The 21,790-nt window shown below is 40.9% G+C and overlaps 1 protein-coding gene across 6 annotated transcripts in view; it reads left to right on the top strand.

The window, feature by feature from the left end:
- The window catches only part of LOC111923362 (fatty acyl-CoA reductase 1-like), a 121,495-nt gene that overhangs the window by 46,419 nt on the left and 53,286 nt on the right, over positions 1–21,790 (top strand). For 5 of the 6 annotated variants that reach the window (XM_086885124.1, XM_086885121.1, XM_086885122.1 and 2 more), the window contains exon 2: positions 12,885–13,110. In XM_086885124.1, coding sequence (XP_086741250.1) covers positions 12,922–13,110 — 189 coding nt within the window. In that variant the 5' untranslated portion in view covers positions 12,885–12,921. Of the gene's footprint in view, positions 1–4,579; positions 4,721–12,884; positions 13,111–21,790 lie in introns of all 6 variants that reach the window. The other variant, XM_086885126.1, reaches the window with a different exon arrangement.

Genomic DNA, 21,790 nt, shown 5'->3' on the forward strand with positions numbered 1-21,790 from the left:
TGTAGAGTTTCTTAAGGGTGAGAAGGAAGTTTGTGATTAACGCAAACCTGTACACTTAACTTGAATCTGGCACTGATTACAACAGGATTACTCAAGTACTTTAAACTTAATTCAGATTTTTCTCAGATGTTTAGAACCAAATCATCACTGAATTTCTTCTTTCCATTCTCGGCTTGCATGTCAGTGCACAGAGAATGTATTAGATGGCATTGGTACCCTCTGGTACCAATGGATGGTACCAAGTCTGACCATCCTTTTCTGATGCCATACTTATGTTTTATTCAGTGCTGGGGTTTTTTTTTAATTTCTGTAAATGTGCCTTGTCATCTCTCATCAGCTTGTCTTCTTAATATTGGAGAAGAGGGGAAGAAAAGAATTGGTCCCTTTATGTGCAAAAGGAGGAAAAGTTTTCACTGTGTCAGTGTGTGCCAATCAAGAGGCATTTTCTATTGGCATTTTATTGTCTCTTCTTGCTGGAGAAGTATGTTTCAAAGGCTCCCAGTGCTGCAAAGCTCACTGCTGCCTCATTATTTAGAGCTGCTGATGTGAAGAGGAACATTCCTTAATGCAACTTTCACTAACTCCAGGGAATTCTCTTTAGTTTCCTCTTCCTGCTCTTTTCCCTTTATCTGAAGAGTAAATGTTTGTGTTTCTTGGTGAGCTTAGGGCAGAAAAATCTGCAGGCTGTGCTGCCTGTCTTCCACAGAAACCAAGGAGATTTTAGGGGGGTATTTTCCTTGCAGCTCATGAGAAAATCTAATTTGGAAGGGTATCATTTTGATCTTCTAGTCTAGCTTCTTCCACATATAATTATTCCCCTCCTGAATCCACAGTTTTGTCTTTTTGCTCTAGAGAGGAGTAACTGTATGGCAAAAAAAATCTAGTAGCTAACCAGAACCCACCGAGAACCAAAACAAGAACAACAGCAGAATGCTTCTTATAATTAACACATGCAATTGTTAATGATGAAATTGTAATACTGGAACAACAGCTTTGATGAAATCAATGTATCTTACAGCACATATGGTCTTTCTTGCTGTTGTGCTCTTTGGCTTGTGAAATGGATGTTGCTTCTGATCCCTGTTGCAGTGTGGCCTAAACAATCTCAAGGAATTAAACACAACTCTCCAAAACACCAAGAAAGTGTTTGGTTGGTGCTACATCATTAATTCATTAACCCCCCTTAAATGTCCGTGTTTCTGATCATGGGAATAATAAAATACATATTTACATTGTTTCTCTGGAGTATTTCAGAGATCATTAATTAAGGTGTATAAAACAAGGATTGTACAAATACAGTATGGCATTAAAAAAAGCATTTTTGGCAGCAGGAGGGAGGAATAAACATTGCTGTGTTACTGGTGAAAGATTTTGTGAAAATGTTCTCAGTAGAATGAGTTCTGCATCCTTGTAGCTGAGTTTCAAATAAGGGAAGAAGTGATGAGAGTAGAAAAATAAGTGTTATTACATTTATAAGTGCAAATAACACCATGGTTTCTGTGTTTTGTTGATACCTTCTTGCAAACTGCACATTTAAAATCTGTCCCAAAATATTATGGCAGTGGCTGTCAGATGCCAAGAAATGAGGGGCTCTGGGTCCATTTCCCATTTCCTAGTGAAGTGTGTCCTGTTTGACCAAAGCCTGCTTTGATCAGCAGTTAGCAGTGTTAGCAGACTGTGTTGCCAGCTATCCACAGCAGACGGGTTGGCAAATTCCATGAGAAGGATGAATTTTACAAAGCGTGTGAAGAGACCCTTATAGGTGGTTTTAAATTTCTTTCATCTGTTGGTCTCGGTGTTGAGAAAACTGTTTTCTGGAAGAGATCCTTTTCTACTTGATCCATGCTGCAGATTGCCAGGATATCTCCCAGGAGTAGTTTGGCTTTGTGTGTTTAGAGATCTCAGAACTGCTTGAAGTTTGAGGCTGCTGTGGGTAATCCTAGGCATATCATGGTGAGATCTCCTGGTAGAAGCTGAATGGAACATCCTCCACAAGCACACTGTCTGAGATACCAATCATGGAGTCCTACAAATTCTCCTCTTTACTGCTCCCTTGTTTTCTGATTTTATTTTTTAAAGGTACATTTTGCAATTGCATCTCCAAGACATGTTCACCTTGTCCATGCTCAGTGGGTTTCCTTCAGTTTTCCACTTTGATCAAACAGTGCCTTACTCTGTCTTTGCTCTGAAAATCCTAGAAACTACCTTGGAGCTTTCCATTAATACTTGGCTTGCTTTCATACGGCCAGTGAAGGTTCTGGCTTAGTTGGGATGCTTCTGTATTCCCTGTCAGAATTTCCAGAAAAGAAGGACTGCATGCTGTGTTTGAGATCCCAATGAAAAATAAAACTTGTAAACTCTTAGGATAATGTTTGCTGTTGAAAGGGCTGAGGTGAAGCCAGTAGTCTCTCTGTGTGCGTCATCTCTTAAGCTTTCATTCCCTGGCCCTGAGCTATCCCACACCCTCAGGAGGAGCAACAGGGATCAGCTGTGCATGTTACTCCATGTTTCTCTTACTTAGAAGCCCTAGATCAAGGGTTAAAGAGATTGGGAGTGCATCCAGACAGGACCAGTCAGACAAAGCAGTGGGAAAAGTCTACCCAGAGTGGTGTGGTGTAATGGGAGGCAGAAATATGTGGAATCTGGGAAGTGCCTTGTGTCTCACTGGTGCATATCTTAAGAACTTGTACACTTTTATAATTTTTCTACATTATACATATAAAGTTGAATTTTTTACTGCTGCTTTTTCCTCACCCTCTCTCCAGAAGCCCACAAGGCCTATAACAGTGTTTCCATTGCCCCTCCTCAACGCTCCAACTCTGGACCCATGTCGGAGGAAGCAGCCTCTTAGATTCTCCTAGACTGACTGTGGTTTCTTGCTTTTCCAAAGGGGGAGCAAGGTGTTTGTCAGTCCATCACATCTGCACAGTGACAAGGCAACAAGCAGGCTGGACCTGCCTCAGGTCTGCTGCTGGAGCTGTCGTCGTCTCTGCACCTTGTAACGCCTTGTTATTCCAATGCCAAAGACTCCAACAGCAAATCTGTCAGTGATTCTGATTCCAGTAGTGCCAGAATTGTCTTCAACAAAACAGAGGATGCAGGGAATTACTGGAGAGCTGGTCACAGGTGCTGATTTCCCAGCTTGCTGCAGAATAAGCCAGCTAGCAGTGTGCAGTAACCAGTGTAAAATTCCCTGTGGACTTCCTGGAATTAAATAAGCTTTGGTCATGCTTCTTCCCCGCTCCTGAAGGGTTCAGTCCTTCTCTGGCCAGAACAACTTTGCCAGGTGCCATCAAATGCTCTAAGCCTGAAAGATAGAGATATATGGGGAAAATGAAAAAAAAACCTGGTTTTTGTTTGTATTTGGCCTGAGGTTTGAGTCAATGATGAGGAAAAAGGCAAAGCTGTGGTCTTTCAATTGATAATGTTATCTTTTAGGTTTCAATTTAAAAAAACTCAACCTGTGGGTATCTTAAATCTTGGGGTTTGAAAATTTGTGTCAATATATATGCTTCGCTATTAAATTAATAGTATATATAGTCTCTCACATTCATCTGGTCATCCTTTTAAGACTCTTCTTGATGGGAAATATTACAAGTATGTTCGTCTTTCAGCTCCAACCAAGACAATTGTAGGGTTCTAGACTGCACTTCTTGATGAAACCCCAATATAAAACTACTCAGACTGCTGAGCTTGACTTCCTATTGGAAAGAAAAATAATTGCAGTTACTTAATTAACCTTAAATCTTTGTCTGAACACAGTAGATAATTTTTTCCACTCTCTTAGATCTGAGATCTAAAGTGTGAAATGTCATTTTATCTTGCTGTCACAGGACTGCTGAATTTCTTAGTGCAGTCACCACAGCTGCTGTATTATCTGAACTCATCAAGATATTTCCCTGACAACATGTCAAGAGCTTCTCAGGTGATAAGTGGTTTCCTCTGTCTTATAAGGATGGTATGAACAAATTCAGATGTCATGGAGGGATAGAGGAAAAGGAATATTTGCCCTGTTACAACTTAAAAAAATTCACAGTGTGAGGTATTCTGTAGCCACTGCCATCATGGTCTTGATGACCCAAAAATGGATGAGACTCGAGCTAAAAAGCAGTTTACAACCTTTAAAATGGTTTTCTATGCATGTACTGCACGACTGCACACATATTCCTAAAGAAATGACTCCAGTGAAAGCCTTTTTGCTCTGGGGAATCCAGACAGACAGAATGGGGGGACTCTATGGCCATCAGAAATTGGGAATGGTAAGTACATGTATGTATATTTGAATCCCTACAGCTGTCTTGCTTTTTTTCAGCTTGTGTTATTCAGCCAATTGTTAATTATTTTGAAGCTTAATACAGACAAAAATACACATTTATAGTGACAAATCTGCACAGGAATACAAAGCTACTTGTATTTTCGATTTACATCTTCCACTGGGCATAGCTGTAGGAAAATTGTTGTAAAGATAGGTAGCGTGGCTTAGATAATTGTTTTTAAAAGTGTGGTCATTAGGAAGGTCATCATTTTGACCATGTTCCTGTACATTGTCCTCAGTTTCTGTTTCTGTTGTTTTCTGCAGGTTTTCTTACGAGAGCACAGGAATTCAGTTTCATTTGATTTCATTAAGGCTTTGGAGCGTCATGCTTAGGTATTTACCTGACAGGAGTGCTGGAGGAAGTAACAGTAGAAAAAAGGAAGGCAGTCTCTCCATCATTCCATGGTATAAATTTACTTATTAGATAATGATCAGTGATATTGATTTACTTGGATCAGTATTGCTGTTGACTCTAAATCTTGAGTGAAGACCATTCTTCATGTCATGACAGTGCGTTTGTGAAGAATGTGGTTGCTGTAATCACATAAGTATTTGCACTGCTGCTGTCAAATCACCATTTCCAATTGTTACAGAAATGTAGGCAGTTTTTAGGCACCCAGTTCTTATTTGGGCCACTATGGGATAGTTTTCCCTGAGTGTTGGAATGTGGAAATTGCTGGGGAGGTAGCAATCCTCCTGTCATTCAGAGCAGCTGTGCTAGCTGAACTTCTGCAAAAGTGGGCCTTGAAAAAAGACCAAAACACCTCAGCCACTGGTTACTCTCAAATTGTACGTGAGTATTCTTAAACTGGCTCAGCCACAGAATCATCTAGGTTGAAAAAGACCTTAAAGATCCTTGGGGGGAGAGACTGGAGGGTGTTGGTGTCTGCAGAGCTCAACGTGGCTCTACATGTGTGAGTGGGCAGTGACCCGACCCCTGTGCTGGGCTGAGCCCCCAGTGTGGGCAGCAGGGGAGAGGAGTGGAGGATTCTGCCCCTCTGTCCTGCTCAGGTGAGACCCTCCTACCCCACCCTGCAGAGCTGCCTCCAGCCCTGGGATCCCAGCACAGGAAGGACAGGGAGCTGCTGGGGCCAGTCCAGAACAGGCACCAAAGGGATCAGAGAGATGGAGCAGCTCTGATGGAAGGAAAGGCTGAGGGAATTTGGATTGTGCAGCCTGGAGAAGAGAAGGCTCTGGAGTGACCTTAAAGATGCTTTTCAGTATGTGAAGGGGGCTTGTAAGATGCCTGGAGAGGGACTTTTCACATGGATAGATAGTGACAAGGGTAAATGGTCTTAGGCTGACAAGAGAGTAGGTTTAGATTGTGTATTAGGAAGAAATTGTTCCTTGTGAGCATCCTGAGGTCCTGGGAGAGATTGGCCAGAGAAACTGTAGCTGTCCCATCCCTGGAAGTGTTCCAGACCAGGTTGGACAGGGCTCTGAGCAAGCTGGGATAGTGGAAGGTGTCCCTGCCAATGGCAGAGGGTTGGAATGAGATGATCTGTAAGGTGCCTTCCAACCCAGATCATTCTGTGGTTCTGTGCTTCTGACATTGCCAAGTCCACAACTTAACCATGTCCCCAAGTGCCACTTCTACACATCTTTGAATACCTCCAAGCTTGGTGACTCCCCCACCTCCCCAGAGAGCCTATTCCAATGCTTGATAACCATTTTGGGGAATAAAAAAAACAAAATGACAAATGTTATAAATCCTTGTGCCACTTTTTTCAATGGGGGACAAAGATGAGTAGAGGAAAAGGACAGAAAATCTTTGTTAATAATTATCTGCTGGATGCTAATAAGAAGTTATCAACTGAGATGTCTAAAATAAATGTGCCAGTCAAGCCTGTTATCCCATAGAGTTAACTCTTGACTTCATTGAGACATCCCTTCTCAGTGATGGGGTGCTGAGTGATTGGTGTGCAGTGGGTGTGGCAGGGTTTTGGGAGAGGACTGATAGTTGTAAAGATCCTAGGAGAAATAGCAATATGAAAATGGCTGTGAAGTGTGAATTGAGGGAATGGTAAGGGGAAGGATTACCTGCAGAAAAGCTCTGATGTAGGATGTCTGCATTTAATTATGATAAGGCAAAACAAAAATTCCCTTTTAGTCCTGATCTATGCTTTGATCCCATTACCTGCTCAGTGGCTTTGCAACAACTAGCTTTAAAAAAAAAAAAAAGAGTGGATACATATACTGGACTATGTGATGCAGAAAGAAGCCTGCAGAAGCTGCACCTTTGAAGTTTCTGATAGCTGCTGTTCTTACCAGGTGGATAATTAAACAGGGTTGAGGCAGAATACATTGATATTTGAGCTACTGAGAAATATTTCTTTAAGATCCTACATGACACACATAAGTATGTCGTCTCAGCTCTAAAGTGCTTACAGGCTTGTTTTCCTTAATTTTGGAGAGAAAACATAGTGAGACTGAGCAAGATTAACAGATTTTACTAAAAAATCAAGAGGCTCCTCCTGTATTGTATTGCATCAGTGGTCCTTCTGTTTCCTTCCTTTTTCTCTATTTCTTCTTGGTGGCCAAACAGTTTGTACTGCAAGAGAGAGTCAGAACATCTGTGAAGCTGAGTAGGTGATGATTAAGTAATCCAGAAGTTCCAGTTTTTTCCCACATCTGTCCTGGGGGCAGGTCTCTGGCCAAGCAGCCACAGTTCCCAGAGGTTTCTGTGTCTGCCTGCCTGTAATGTAGAGTTCAGCAGTTTGCAGGATCCAGCTGTGCATGCTGCTTGTTGTCTCCAGCTCTTAATTATGCTGTCACACTTCCCTGTCTCTTTAGATTTAACTGCTATAAATTAAAATGAATTGCAAAACTGGTGTGGTTTTTCAAGGCATGAAGGTTTCTGGGAGCAATGAGTTTCTCCTTGCGTGTTGCTACTTGGGGATGGTGTTATGGATTTGAATTGCTACTGTTGGCAAACAAAAAATGATTTGAAATGTATTAGCTGGAGAAAAGTGATTTAACCTTCAGTCTTCTAACAACAACATTCATATTTGGTGTAAATTGCTTGGAGCGAAATCTCTTTTGCAAAGAGGATTATCATCAGGAGTTCAGTCTGGCTGTAAATGTGCCCATCTTTGAATCACAGGATTTTATTTCTTTATGCTGCATTAGCTTCTATAGTGCCTGTACAAAGGATGGGTTATGACCTTCCTTTTAACTCTGTAGCTAAATGAGAGGAGCTTTATCTTTGTTGTTGCTGTTAGGTGTCATTAAATAACTGTGGAAGTTCAACAAACCATAAGGAACTTTTAATTTTTTCTGTAGAACAGCCATTTTATCATCCTCTTTGCTTCATTTTCTGTCATCTGTAAAATCTCTCTGACTTCACAGACTACACAAATCTTTCTGTGCCTAAAGACCTTTGGAAATGTGTTATGTAACTTCAGTGCCTCTGTGCTGGTACTTTCTGCTTGTTTGTGTCAGCAGCGCTGTTGTCACAAATGGTGTTCAGTGTTGAAATACAGCCATTTTCTGCTCTGATTCACGATTGCTTATTAGTGAAAATGCAGGAATTATTTTAAATCCAAAGGCTCAAATCTAAGATAATTCATGTTAATTCTCTTTGAAACGTTGGTCATTGCAGTGGAACTTCCCTGGTTGTGAGTTTGGCCCAGAAAATGAAATCAAAGAAGCTGAATGACCTTCTCATGGTGTTACTGAGGAGCCAGGAGTCAAGTCAGTATGATGTAAAACAAGTCACTATTTCAGCTATTTCTAGTGTGCATGGTTTGTGTGTTCTGATGATTAAACAAACAATAAAGGCTTTCAGGCAAAAAGCACGTATTAGAAATAATTGCTTTTATGTATTATAATTACGTCTCTACTTTAGAGAGGCTCTGTAATGCATCCTGGGACAAAATGTAAAAGAGAAAATAATTGTATGAGTATGTATTGTTCAGGCATCCCCAATGTTCAGTCCATTTTAAACTCATAAAATAATTAATAGACTGAAGAAGTAAAATGATGAGACAGAAATAGTCTGTGACCACTTTATATTGCTTTTTCTGACCTCAGCTGTACAAGTTCTCTGAAGAAACAGAGAAATTTTTCTTTCTCTGTATGTTCCAGGTTAATTATAACTCTTCCAGAATCCTGATTAAAGAAAACTGTCTTATGTATGATTGGATATTTTCACCCAAGACTAAATATTTTCAGAAAGTGGCCAAGAGTTACTTTGTCTTAAAGGACTCTTGCTCTCTGTAGCTTTGTTTCAAAAACTATTGCTTGTCATTAAATGTAATTTTGGTTGAAGCCAGTTCACTATGTTTAATATGATTTCTGGAAGACTCATCTGAACAGGCTGTGACCCCCTTGTTTATGGAAATTACATCCCTGCATAAAGTTGTATAAGAAAGAGCTTATCAAAACTAGTCTAAGGAAATCCCAGAGAGACCATTTATAGGCATGTGATCCTTTGCTCTCACGCAAAACTAATTTTTTTTTTTTCCATTTTATACAGCTGAGTTGAAAAGACGAATATCTCAACAGATAAGCTTCTGAAATGGCTGCTGTCTTGTTTGAATAGGGCAGTGCTCCAAACCATACTGAAATAATCACCTCTTCCAGTCCACCTCCATTACTCATCCTCCCTTTTCCTGTCCTTCCTTGACACCCTGCAGTCATGAGGCTGCCGTGGGCAGTGGCAGCATTCAAGTCCACATTTCCCTTTCCACCACTTTGGTTCTGATAGACACCAACTCTCTGCATTACACCATTGCAATCTGGCATCACCAAAGTATGTGAAAGATGAGGACAGTGGAGTAGTTGTTCTGTTAAATACCAGTCCAGTCATACCTGCTCTTGGTGTGGGGTAAGTTCTCCTGTGCTATTCAGCTGAGGATACAAGGGTTGCCTTTTGCAGGAGGGAAGTACTAGGTTGGTAAGATTAGGATTCCCACTTTTCCCTTTGCTTGTCCTTTGGCACAGGGTCGTGGCTTTGTAACACAGTGCTCGTCCTTTCTGCTTGATCCAGAGGAGACTGTGAGAGGCTGCAGTACCCTCAGAGCAGCTTGTGCACTTGTGTCTGCAGAGATGCTCAGTGGGATTCCTGGCTCGTGGTTTTTTTCATGTTCTGGCTGAAGTCAGTGTCAGGGGGATCTGTGCTGCTGCAAAGATGCTGCACTCAGTAATTCAGGTGGCATCAGTGATTTCTTTCCTGCTCAGTTAGTGTCTAAAACATCTGGGTTGCCTGTATATAGTCACTTGAACTGGGCTTCAGGAAGGCCTTGCATGGGCTTCTCTCCACAATTCAGTGGCTTTCTCACCTCCGGTCAGATTTGGAAGAGCCAGGAACTTCAGCCTATGAAATGGTCTTTATCCTTCTCTGCCTCCCTAAGGGTCACCTCACTGCAGCTATTGACCATAGTTCAAATATTTCTATCAGGCGCTTAATTCTTTGTAGTTTAATTGACTGGAAAATAGTCAGTGCTCAGTGTTGACTATTTGTTCCTTAAAATTAAAGGCTAAGTATAACCTTCTTCAGGAAACAATGTAAGTGTAAAAAGCCGAAAAGGCATGCATATAGTTCTCCCTGGTTTGAAGTAGACCTCCAAAGGGTCAAGTCAGCAGGCATTACTCTGGCCATACCTTTTGATCTTAGAAATCCTCTGGTTCCTTAAAATCTCCATACATTCTTCAGTGCTTTCTTTACAAAGGCCAAGCAAAATCAGTAAAAACAGAGAAAAATCCATCATACTCTTAAAAATATAAAAAAATAAAGATAACTGTACAAAACTAAAATTTCAAGACTAACTTGAAAGGAAAGTATCTTAGCAATCCTGAATATAAACTGGAATCTGCCTTTGAATGTGGAATGTAATAAAAGCCTCTTTAAATTTGTTTGAACAGTGGAGATTCAGAGATCTGTCTTAACATTCCAAATTGCAGCATTCTGATTTTTTTGCTATGATTTCAAAACATGACTTGGTTTGCGTGCATTAAACAAATTCACATATTTTCTTTCCTGATAATTAACATGTCATCGGATGAGTACAAGATTTTTATAATTTCTTCTGAATCTCACTTAGAAAATAGAAAAATAAGTGTGCTGCAAAGAGACACGAATCTGCTTCCATAGCAGGCAAACACCATCTCATTCTCTGTGGCTTTCTGTTGTGGATGAGGCCCTGAACAACTGGATCCAACTCTGAAATTGTCCCTATGAACTCTCTCTCTCTCTCTCTCTCTCTCTCTCTCTCTCTCTATATATATATATATATATAGGAGTGCTTTATTAGGGAAAATAGAAAGGATGGGGTTTTTCTTCCCTTTTCATTTAATCCTAGGAGGATAAGCCAGTAATCAAGAGTAAAAGCAGACTGCCTTGAAAGTTTGATTTTTCAGTGGCTGTATTTGGTACTTCCATTTTCATCAGACCAGAATGGCTTGGGAGATTAAATTTTTGGGGTTTTTTGGAATCATTCAAAGTGGTGTCAGACTAGATGGAGAAGAACTCTCAGTTACGTGCATGTAGTCCTTGTCAGAAATACTTAATGAAACATGGCTGCATGATTAATTATAGGGACACTTCAAAGTAGTGTGATTTATTTACTTTACTATTCTAGCCAGCATTGAACATCTGGCCAAAACAAATGAAGCCCTGTTTAGATAACTGAAGCAGGGAACACAAATGAAACAACATAATAAATTGATGTCCACATGTAGAAGCCTTTCACGGTTATTTGTTCAGTAGTCTACAGCTCTTAAGGCAAAGCAGCAATGCTTAGTGATGCAGGCTGGAAATGCTCTCTACTCCTGAAGTGTGGGAAGGAGAGAAACTCCTCTGGTAATCTAGTTTGTGGTGCAAAGTACTCTACAAATGTACCATTGTTTGTGCAGATATGATCTTCTGCATACGAATTCAAAGCAAGTATCCAGTGGCTGGAAGTGGTCCTTATATTTTATCTTTTTGTTTCCTGTGGGAAACAAAACCTTTTTGTTCAGTGGGATTGGTATGGTCTCTAGTGTCTAAGGACTTCTCTCCTCCATCTTTCTACATAGCAAGGCATGTGTCATGCCAAATTTCTGAGGTCTTTTGTCTTCATCTGGCTAAACTAATTCTGGCCCTACACACCTTTCACATGCTTCCAGCCTCTGCAAGTTCCTGTCTTCCAGTATGAGTCAGTTTTTCCAAACTGGAACAAGATGGGATATTTTGTTATAAATAAGTTAATTATCCATTAGTTTTAATCTGTTGGTTTAACTTCCCAAGTGGCCAGCTCTTTAATAAGAACAAGTTTTTAATAGGCTTAGATGAGCCTTCTGCATTCACCTAGGTTATAATCTAGATGACATCTGAAGATAGGCTAATAACCAAATTCACTGAGCTAGAATACCCACAGCTATTAGCTTATAAAATAGTGTCCCTGAGAGGTTATTCTGCTTGACCCACTTTCCACACTGGATTCTTCACCTGGATGTGTTGTGGATAAAGAAATCTGTGGGTTTTCATTTGTTTGATGCTGAGTACTGTGGTCCCAGGCAGCACTGGGAAAGAACAGAAATATTTTGTTAGGCTTGACTCCCTAGTTTGTGCCTCTGAAACCTCTGCTGGAGGAAGAGTAGTTTTTCTGGGATAATTGAAGATCATGGCTCTGGTTCTTGAATACATGATTGACAGTATCCTACTGTTCTTGTTTCTTTTTGTTTCAAATTCAGTAGGCTTTTTTCAAAACACTGATATTTTTCATGAGCCTTTTCCTTGAAGTTTGTGTTTTATGCTTGCTGTGGTCTGCCCCACTTCAAAGATGATTGTTTTGCTTCTGTTTGGCTAACAAGGGAAAGAGGGGCTTTTCTAAGGGGATTCAGTCCAGCCTTGTTTGCATTTAATCAACTTAAGAGTTTGAATCAGCTGGGCACATTCAGGCCTGAAACCATTACATCTAATTCAAATATTTAACTGGGACACATCATGTGGGAGCCTGGTCTATGTCAGTGGATCTGCAAAGGGGAGCCTACCATGTCTACACTCCTGAGAGTGAACTGGAATGAATTCTGGCCATAACAGCTCATAAAGGGTGGTGACCTGCATATGGTGTTGCGGTTGTGCAGAGCAATATCACTGCACTGTATCTTCCATGAAGAAGAGCTTTCTTCATGGTGTTATTCCAAGCTAAAGCAGCAGGAAAAGACTGAGCATGTAGAAGAGTGATGGCTGACAAGGAATGCCATAGGCACAGTGGAATTGAAGTGGAAAACACAGCAGTGTTTGTGAGGAAATCTCATTCTCCTTGGTATTGTAGAGATAGCTGCGTATCTTCATGGCTGCCACTTCACAGTAGCAGATAAACACTGTTCAGCACTGCAGTGAGCGTCTGCTGCTGGGAGCCTTGGACAGCACGAGCTGTGTTTGACCTCTGAGTACAGCTGTGGTGTCATGTGGCCGCGCTTGATTTTTTTAAGCTTCTCAGATTTTTGTGGTTTATTTTAACAGTGAAGATTTTTTTTTTAAATAATTTTTAAAATTGCCAATGACTGAACTAATTTGAGTTGATGTAAGTGACTAAAAAAGTTACCCCAAAGCCTTTAAAGCTTTATTTCTGCATCTTCTCAGGTACCTGCTGCAGGAAGGAACAGAACAAGAAAGCACCATGTCTTCAGTCTCAGCTTATTACAATGGAAAGACTGTACTTATCACAGGAGCTACAGGTTTCATGGGCAAAGTACTGGTGGAAAAACTTCTGCGCTCCAGCCCTGAAGTGAAAGCAGTTTATATTCTTGTCAGGCCAAAGGCTGGACAGTCAATGCAAGAGAGAGTGGCCAACATGTTGAAATGTAAGGTAAGTTCATATGATTAATCTGGAATCCAATCTGAAATCTGTTTAGCTGGGTGAAGCAACGGGCTGCTGTTCTACTCAGTTCATGAAGATCAAAATGCTGACTTCTGCTGTAATAGCTGTGTCTTTTTGCTGTGTCTAAGACAAACAGCCAAATAATTGTACATGAACAAACCTGTATATGTTTGATTTTGATGGGTGCCACAGCATTTTACACTGTAACAATGTAATCTTTTTACTTCCCTCTCTGCTTGACTTCCACCCATGTGTCTTGATCCTGTTTCATTTGCCATCCCAGTGAGGAAATCTCTAGTGGCAAGAAGGATGTCAAAGCCGTTTCCCTTTGCTGTATTTAATGTAAACATTTGTAAGGAGACACTGACTTGGCCTGAGGCTCTCAAGATTCTCCATATCTTAAGCCAGTGGTGAGGTTGTGAACTTGCTCAGACTCCTCCAGCTATGATAAATGCCACAGTTCAAGCTCATGCCTAATGCTAGTGTGAATTTGTACATAACTGATGTGAAATGAGAGGAAGGGACAAATCTGGCCCTAGCAGGCAAGGAATTACTTGGAATTAATCTGAGAAATGTCAGCATATCTTTATGGAGTATTGGTCTAAAAGTTTGAACAAGATTTGACTGGAAGAATCCTCCTCCTCCTGCAGAAGTTAGTAAGGTAAAATAGGTGATTTTGAGACAAGTAGGTCTGGCAGAAAACGTATTTTTTCCCTTTTAATGTTTGAGGCATTAAGCTGGGAAAATCTTACGTTTGTCCAAGAAAGACTTCGTTTGGTTTTGTGTGTTTATAACAGAGGGTAGATTATTTTCATATTCAGGAAAATTTTTGAGTGATATGAAAGGAAACAATCACATTGGTTGATTTTTGCAAGTCTGTTATAGAATGATTTGGGTTGGAAAAGACCCACAAAGTCTTTGAGCCCAACCCTTAATCTCACACTGCCAAGTCCAGGGCCCTCAGATTTCATCACAGTGGATAATGCTTTTTGTCACCAACTAACAAAATCCCAAATGGGGTGTGTTTTTGCCTTTTGTGTTTTAAAACACAGGAAATTATAAACCTAGGTATTTATCAAGCCTTCTGTAAACTCTGTTTGCATTTTATGTATAAATACTACTGGCTTATCTCTTCAGTTAGGCAGCACAGCTTGGAGGTGTTGTTAGCTTTAGGTGAGGTTCCCTAATAGCTGTTTTATTGTTACAGCTGTATTAGATGTACCCATTTTTCTTCCTAGCATGAGTCAGCAGTTTTAGACATGCCAACAGCAAACAGGACCTGATAACCTCTCCTTGAACCTTTGGCACCCTGCTCAAACTTGTTTCAAATGAACAAAAGGAGAAGGCAGAGCTCTAAGTTAGGCTGCTGCAGTCTTGGGAAGAAAAAAAACTCCCACAAGTCATCCAGGTCCTCTCAAGGAAGAAGGTGACTTTCTGATGCTGATAATTTTAAAATTACTCAAAAATCCCTGCCTAAGGCACTTCGAAGGTGTTTGCTGTGTACAAATGCTTATACCCTTGGAGATTTTTTTTTCCTAGAAATGAAGCTGTTAATTCCACTAGATGTTAATTTAATGACAGATGAGGAGGGCAGGAAGCATTATTCATAACATTTTTGCAGATCTTTTCTAGTTGATCACAGTCTAGAGACTGCCCTTTCATTTACAGTTGTGGTTTGCATCCTCCAGTTTGGGAAACCCCTGAGGTATTTAACAAATAAAAGTGCAGCAAAACTTTGTTCCAAATCTTGAGACAACATTTGCATCTGAAATTTCTGATCATAATCTCTGATGAGATACTTTGGAGTTAGCACAGGAAACTTCAGAATAAAATCCTTTCTCTTATTTATGTGTGTTCTTTATGTGTACCTTTATAATTTCTAAACCCTAATAAAAAATTCCTTTTCCTCACAAACTGCTGATTTAATGCAAAATAGTATTTGTATCTGGGTTTAGGAGAATGTACTTTATTTCTTCTTTCATATCCTACCTTATGTAATCTTCTCTACTGACCTGTGACACATTCACTTTGCAAGTAACTCTTCTTTTGCATTTAGCTTTGACCTAGTATTGTCCTCTGCATTTTCTTGATTGCACATTCAGAAAGGAAGTATTCCAGGAACCAAAGGAACAGAGAAATGCAGGCTGCCAACTTCTGAATATTCTAAACAAAGAGATAAAATGAGTATTTGAGATAAAGTAAGATCAAAGTGAAGCAGACAGGTTAGAATTAGTTGCATAATATTTAGGTTCTTCAGGTAAGGTCCTCTGAGGACTCCTGATTTTGGTAGTGCTTAGAAATATTTTAAAATAATTAATTTAGAATTTTGATCCCTTTTGATATATCTCTGTGAAATTTATTGGCTTTTATCTGTCTACAGGGTTTTAGACACTGAGGTGTCACACTTGTGCACTGTCTTGTTCACAGTGTCCATATGTGAATATGCTGGGAGATGACTCTGGTTAAATAGAAGAGCAGCTGTGGGTTACAAAAGGGTGATACAGTGTCAACGGGCAAAATAACTTAGTTTGTGCTTTTCAACAGTTGGTTACTTGGAATATTTCAGCTTCTGAATCCAACATGGAAGGTAAAATACGGAAAATAGTTTGGGCATAAATCAGAATTCTTTGATCAGAATTTGTAGCTGAGTATGCATTGATATTTAATATAAGACTGTTTTCCTTAGGTCTAGTAAAATTAATTTTACATGCAGGTGCATTAAAGCATTAATATTCAATGTATAATGAACAGACACTCAATTATCTCAGCATCAAATCCAAAACAAGCATGGTGACCTTGCCTATTTATGAAACGAGGTGTTCTATTTTCCAGCAGCAAGTCTCTAAGGGAATCAAACTATTACCCTGTGCTTAATGAAATGCCACGTTTGCCTTGCACAGAGCACAGCTGCTTCACAAAAAAAGCCAGATTTCAGTATTGGCTGCTGCCTGGATGTGTTCGGAGATGTGGATCATGAGGCAAAGCTTGACAGGGCTGTATAATCTTTAGTTGTTGGGAGATGTGTGTTTATCAGGGGTAGGGAATTGTTTCAAGGAGCATTTTTTTGCTGTCTGATCCCTCTGTGCACAGAAATAGGCAGGAATGCTTGGAAGGGTTGTCTTGGATTCCTTGGAGAGCAGTTACTAATGCTGAGTCACTGATGGTAGCTTTCCTGTTGTCTCTGGGAGAGCAGAGCATTTTCCATGCTCTGCATGCAGTGAACCAAGGCCTTGTTGCTGCCAGGCTGTTTCTCAGATATATTTGTTCAGTGTTCCTAATTAGGAAGATCAGACAAAGTGGGGAGTGGAAAACGCTCTTATTAATGTCTCTGATAATTCAGAGAGAAAATAGGGAGGCTGTGAAAGAGGCTGCTGAAAAGGGGGAATTGGGTGTGACTGTGAAATGCTGCTGCTTTTTACTGTTGTCCAACCACAGTTAACCCTTCTAGTTACAGCAGATGCTACAGACAGACCTTCTCTTCCATGCAAAGCTTTGTCTAGAGCTGCACATTGAGATGGGCAATGCTATCAGACATCTTTGTCTCTTCAGTATTTCCTTGTGAAGTGTGCTGTGTTTATCAGCAAACATCCAGCAAGGCCCTATAAATTTCAGCAATTCACTTCAGATTTATCTTTCCCCACCTCCTATGATTGTTCTTGTCTTCTCTCCATGCCAAACTGGTGCAGAGTCACTCCATCTGGAACAGCATCCCTGAAATCTGCTGTGACCACTGTAGAGGGTCCTGTCCTTGGATTAGGGTTAATGAGGATTATAGGTTGATGGAACATGGTGGTGTTAGGTCATAGGTTGGACTTGATGATCTCTAAGGTCTTTTCCAACCTAACTGATTCTCTGATTCTGTATGTGCTCTGTCCCTCAAAGTGTTCAAGGCCAAGACTGAAATAATATTTTTTTCTGTCTTTGAGTGTTTGAAGAACAAATGAGTTAAAGAATCATAGAGTCGTAGAATCAGTTATCTTGGGAAAAAACTCTTAGGATCACAGAGTCCAACTGTTAACCCAGCACTGCCAAGTCCACCACTAAACCATGTCTTTAAGCATCACATCTTCACATCTTTTAAATACCTCCAGGAATGGTGACTCAGCCACTCCAGACCTGTTTCAATGCTTGGTAACCCTTTTGGTGAAAAAAACATTTCCTGATATCCAGTATAACCCTTCCCTGACACAACTTGAGACCGTCTCTATTCTATCACTTCTTACCTGGAAGAAGAGACCAGCTACTATGTTAAAACCTTCTTTCAGGTAGTTGTAGAGAGCTGTGGGGTACCACCTGAGCCTTCTTTTCTCCAGGCTAAGCAACCCCAGCTCTCTAAGCCACTCCTCCTAAGACTTGTGTTCTGGACCCTTCCCGAAGGCATTTCTGACTGCAGGAAGCTGTTTCCCTTTTATTACATGGCTTCTCCTTGTACTCCTGCATGACTCTCTCACTGAAACATCAGTCTCTGATCACTTAGAGATGGAGTTCTGTGGTGGTATCAGCATGGTTCGTGTTGATCTTGCCCCTTAAAAGCAGAACTTGCAGTACTGGAACCTCTCAGAAGGATTATGATCTAATGGTGGGATACATTGTCTTAATAAAGAGGCAGTGCTGCTGAAACCCAGACAAGCTTTGGGGATGCCATTTGTCTCCAGGTCACAAGTTCTGCCAGATGGTACAGAATTCAAACCCCAGTTTTATAACTGTCAAGGAGAGGTCAACAGTGTAATGCTCCATCTTTGCTAATTGTCTTCAGTCCTGCTCCTGTGGGTATTCACAGTAGTAAAGTCAACTCTTTTGATTCATCACCCATTCATTTGTACCTTTTTCGATGCAAAAGCTTTAGTCGATGGTATATCCCATGCGACTCATGATTGTGAGCCAGGGTCGTGAGACATGGGTCGCCAGTCCCTTTACCCACAGGGTGGTGACGTTGGGTAAGGTGGGCAGTGCTTGGGAGGCAGTGGTGCTTGGCTCTCAGGACCCCCCATTTCCAACTTGAACGACGTGTGCCGTGCATTCACTAGGGCCAGCCTGGTTGACCTCTGTGTTTGGAGGGGAATATACGTCAAGCAGGTAACTGTGGCAGGGCTGTAGATCCCTCGATAAAACTGTGCTGTGGTTGCAGTACCTCTCTCCAAGTGGGAGCAGGCCTGGACTAGTGCCGCACGCTGCCACCTAAGGCTCCGCGCTGGTTACAGCCCAGTGGCATCGAGTGCTGGAGACTTGGGTACCAGACCCCACAGTGTACTTGGCTTTGGTTCCGGCCTGTCCCCAAGGGCTGCAGCTTTCGTGCCATACAGGGCCACGTCACTGGTAGTGCACAGTTCCACCTGGGTCTGTGACGAAGTGGACCCCCAGTGGGACATCTCAAATCCGCACGCCGCGTGCCGTGATCGTGACGTTGTCAGTGTAACACCTCCGTTTGGCACAGTTTACTGATTGTGACGCCGGTGGGCGGGCTACCATTACTTAACCCAGAAAAAGTGTGTGTGCTCAAAAAATAGACTGCGGTTTTCAGTTTCCTCCAGTTATACAGAGGCACACAGTAAATCACAAAGGAATTAAGAATGTTTAAATGACATAAGGTTCTAAATGAAAAACAAAAACACAGTACGATATAAAACTGTAGAAACAAGGTGGATTAGTGTGAAATTAGTAAGTCATTGAAAGCAAATATGCTTCTCAGTTCATTTTAAGTATGCTCATCATTCTGTGAAGAAAAATATTCTGGAGTCGAAACCTGACACATCAGTTTCCTCATCTTCCACTGGAAAGAGAAACCCAGAATTAATCAGGGTAGTCCAGCATCAACCAGGGATCGCCTGCCTGGCAGCAGCTGCCAGCTCAGCAGAGTCTTGATCCTTGCAGGGTGTGTGTGCAGAAAATTTGCCTTGTATGAAGGGTAAAACAAGATATTTTTGTGCACCTCAGCTTTCTCTGTGCCTACCTGCTCAGCTGCAACAGTAAGGGGATTAATGGTTTCTGTCTTCATGTCATTCTACACACATACCCACCACTTGCAGAGCAATCTGTAAAAGCTGCCCCTCAATTTTATCTTTGCATCCTGTTTCTTGCAACTTTCCTGTGGCCAGGACTGGAACCACAATAATTCATCAGATTTCAGAAGGGATTTTTTTTCTTTGTCTGGGTTTTTTTCCCTTAGAATCACTTCATGATGTCAAGTAGATCATGATCTAAACAGCAGAACCTCCAGGAGAGAATACAGAGCCTCAAACAGAAGCATTCCAGAAAAAATCCTATAGCCAATTGTATGCTAATCCATGTGCAGCTCATGCAGTAAAGTTTAAAAATCCCTGGAAACAAAGGAGAATTTTCTCCGTTTTACATTAAGATATCTAACAAGAGATATGCATATGTTAAAATATTAATATTCAGTTATTCTACTAAATCAGTAAAGATATTGTGGTTAATAGTGTGCTGCTCTCTGAGAACTCTGATTTAAGAGACCTCATTTTGTACAAGGAATGTTTTGGATGAACTTTTTATGCACCCAGCAAAAAACTGTGCTCTGCAGCCCAGTTAACACATACATATTTGTATAGACACAAATGCACATATGTGCATAAGGGCACTTTCTTTCAAACTAGTAATTTTTAGTTAGTTTTTGGTATCCCAAGGAATTTGTGTGTTAGTGAAGATTCTGCAGTGAAGATTCTGCCAGCTGATGAAAGTTCAGCCCTTGAAACAAATGAGCAGGCAATACCTTGAGAGTGAAGCAATTAAAAAAACATCAGCAATAAGATTTTCTCTTGCCAGTAACAGTGTAGAGGTTGCAGTTAAGCTGCATTTGCTGCCATCTGCAAAATGAAATGCATTTTTAGTGCTCCATAAGCAGTGATATTTTGGGACACTTACAGCCTGTAACTTCACAATATTTTTTCTTTAATGTGCAAGGGTGTCATACAGAAAAAAGTGGGAATCTCATAAGGGAGTTAGCAAACTAAGATTGCAGTTGAGTCACAGCTTTAAAGTATCTTCATAACATTGCTTGAATTTGCATTTATGCCTGCGTACTTTCTGGTTTGCAGCCAAGGCCCAGTTCCTGGAATCAGTAGAATTTCACTTGGTACCTTCATTTAGCTTTGCTTGAGTATCTTGTGAAAGGTAGATTTCAAAGAGGTGATGGACCCAAGTAAGTAGTTTACACGTTGTCCTTTTAATTCTTTGGCATTCTGGTGGATTTTCATTTTGTTCTGTATAATTACATGTATGAGTTTGATTTCCCTGCCAGTATTTCAACTTTAGATGATAGCGATTTAAACACAGGGGAAAAGTGTTTGGTACAGAGATGAAAATGCAGTTAATCACTCTTTGAAATCTAGGTAACCAACACTGTCTCCAATTCCAGCCTTGGAGCATAAGCAGGCTAGGCAGATTCTGAGTTTGCAGACTACAAAACCCAAGAAATCGTTGTTTTACTGGCACTGCTGATCATCCACCTTTATTAGTACTGCTTTCATCACCTCTTTTCTCATGTGATTGCATCTGAACTTGTGTGTCAAGTTGGAGATGGACATAATATCCTAATGTTAGAATTTTTTTCATGTGACTGAAGGGAATCTTTAGATTCTCTAATCCACAAGATTTACTTTTATGCCAGTCGGAGATCTCTCCATCCAGAATTTTTGCCTTTCCAGGTCTCTTTCCTAGGAGAAAACCTTCAGCATCAGCACTGCTGCTGTCTACATATACTAAAGGAAAAAGTCAAGGAAGTGGGAGAGTGTGCATGAGGGGGATGGAGGAGTTCAGCATGGCATTTTCAAAGAGGATGGGAAAAGAGCATTGAAGAGAAAAGCTCTCCTATGCAGGCTTGAGAGTTTTACATCAGTAGCAGAAATCAGAGCCATTTCCCAGCAGCAAGGCCATGGAGCAGCATCATTAGAGAAGTCCTGTTGGGCATCCTTTGTAGGCCACTAATTTCTCCTGGATCCTGGTTTTGCTGAGGCACACAGGAGAACTGAGCTTTTTAGGCAGCTGCACAGCATGCCTTGTGTTCAGTTTTGCCAAGTGACCCGTTCACCAACAAGGCCTTCAGCAAACATGTTTTTAAACAATGTTTGTCATTTTGCTGGAGCCCAGGACTTGGCTCTTGATGTGTGCGAGTTGGCACAATTCCTTTTTGGGCTGTTGTGCTTCAGAACCTCTCTGGACACTGGTGGAGCAGCTCTTGTATCGCAGCTCATCTGCAGGCGTGGGTTCTCTGCTTGGAATTGGGGCTGAATGAGGACAGCTGACCTCAGACAACCTCTGAGAGCCTGCAAATTGTACTTAAGAATACAGGCTCATCTTTTTCTGGAGTGAGTTGGCAATGGAGCCATCAGTCAGTACCCAGAGACCAGAACTGCCTATTTGGTCATTCAACACAATGTAAAGTTAACTCATGTTTTATCCTTTGTGTCTGATTTTATTCCATTCTATCCTCAGCTGTTTCTTCCCTTTTTTTCTTAAAGAAAGCTTTTCTGTTTTCCTAAATTGAACTCTGGCCTTCCTTACCAGTATTTTTTTTTTTCCTCTGGCAACAGACTGTGACTGAATGATGAAGGCTAAGACCAATTTTGTCAGAAGACCCTGTGTAGTGAGATGAGTGGGACACCCTGCAAAGAAATAAATTTTGTTGTGAACCAAACACAGCCATTTAAGAAGA

Source organism: Cyanistes caeruleus, chromosome 4 (genome assembly GCF_971803275.1).
Source record: "Cyanistes caeruleus chromosome 4, bCyaCae1.hap1.1, whole genome shotgun sequence".
In the NCBI taxonomy this organism is placed as follows: Eukaryota; Metazoa; Chordata; class Aves; order Passeriformes; family Paridae; genus Cyanistes; species Cyanistes caeruleus.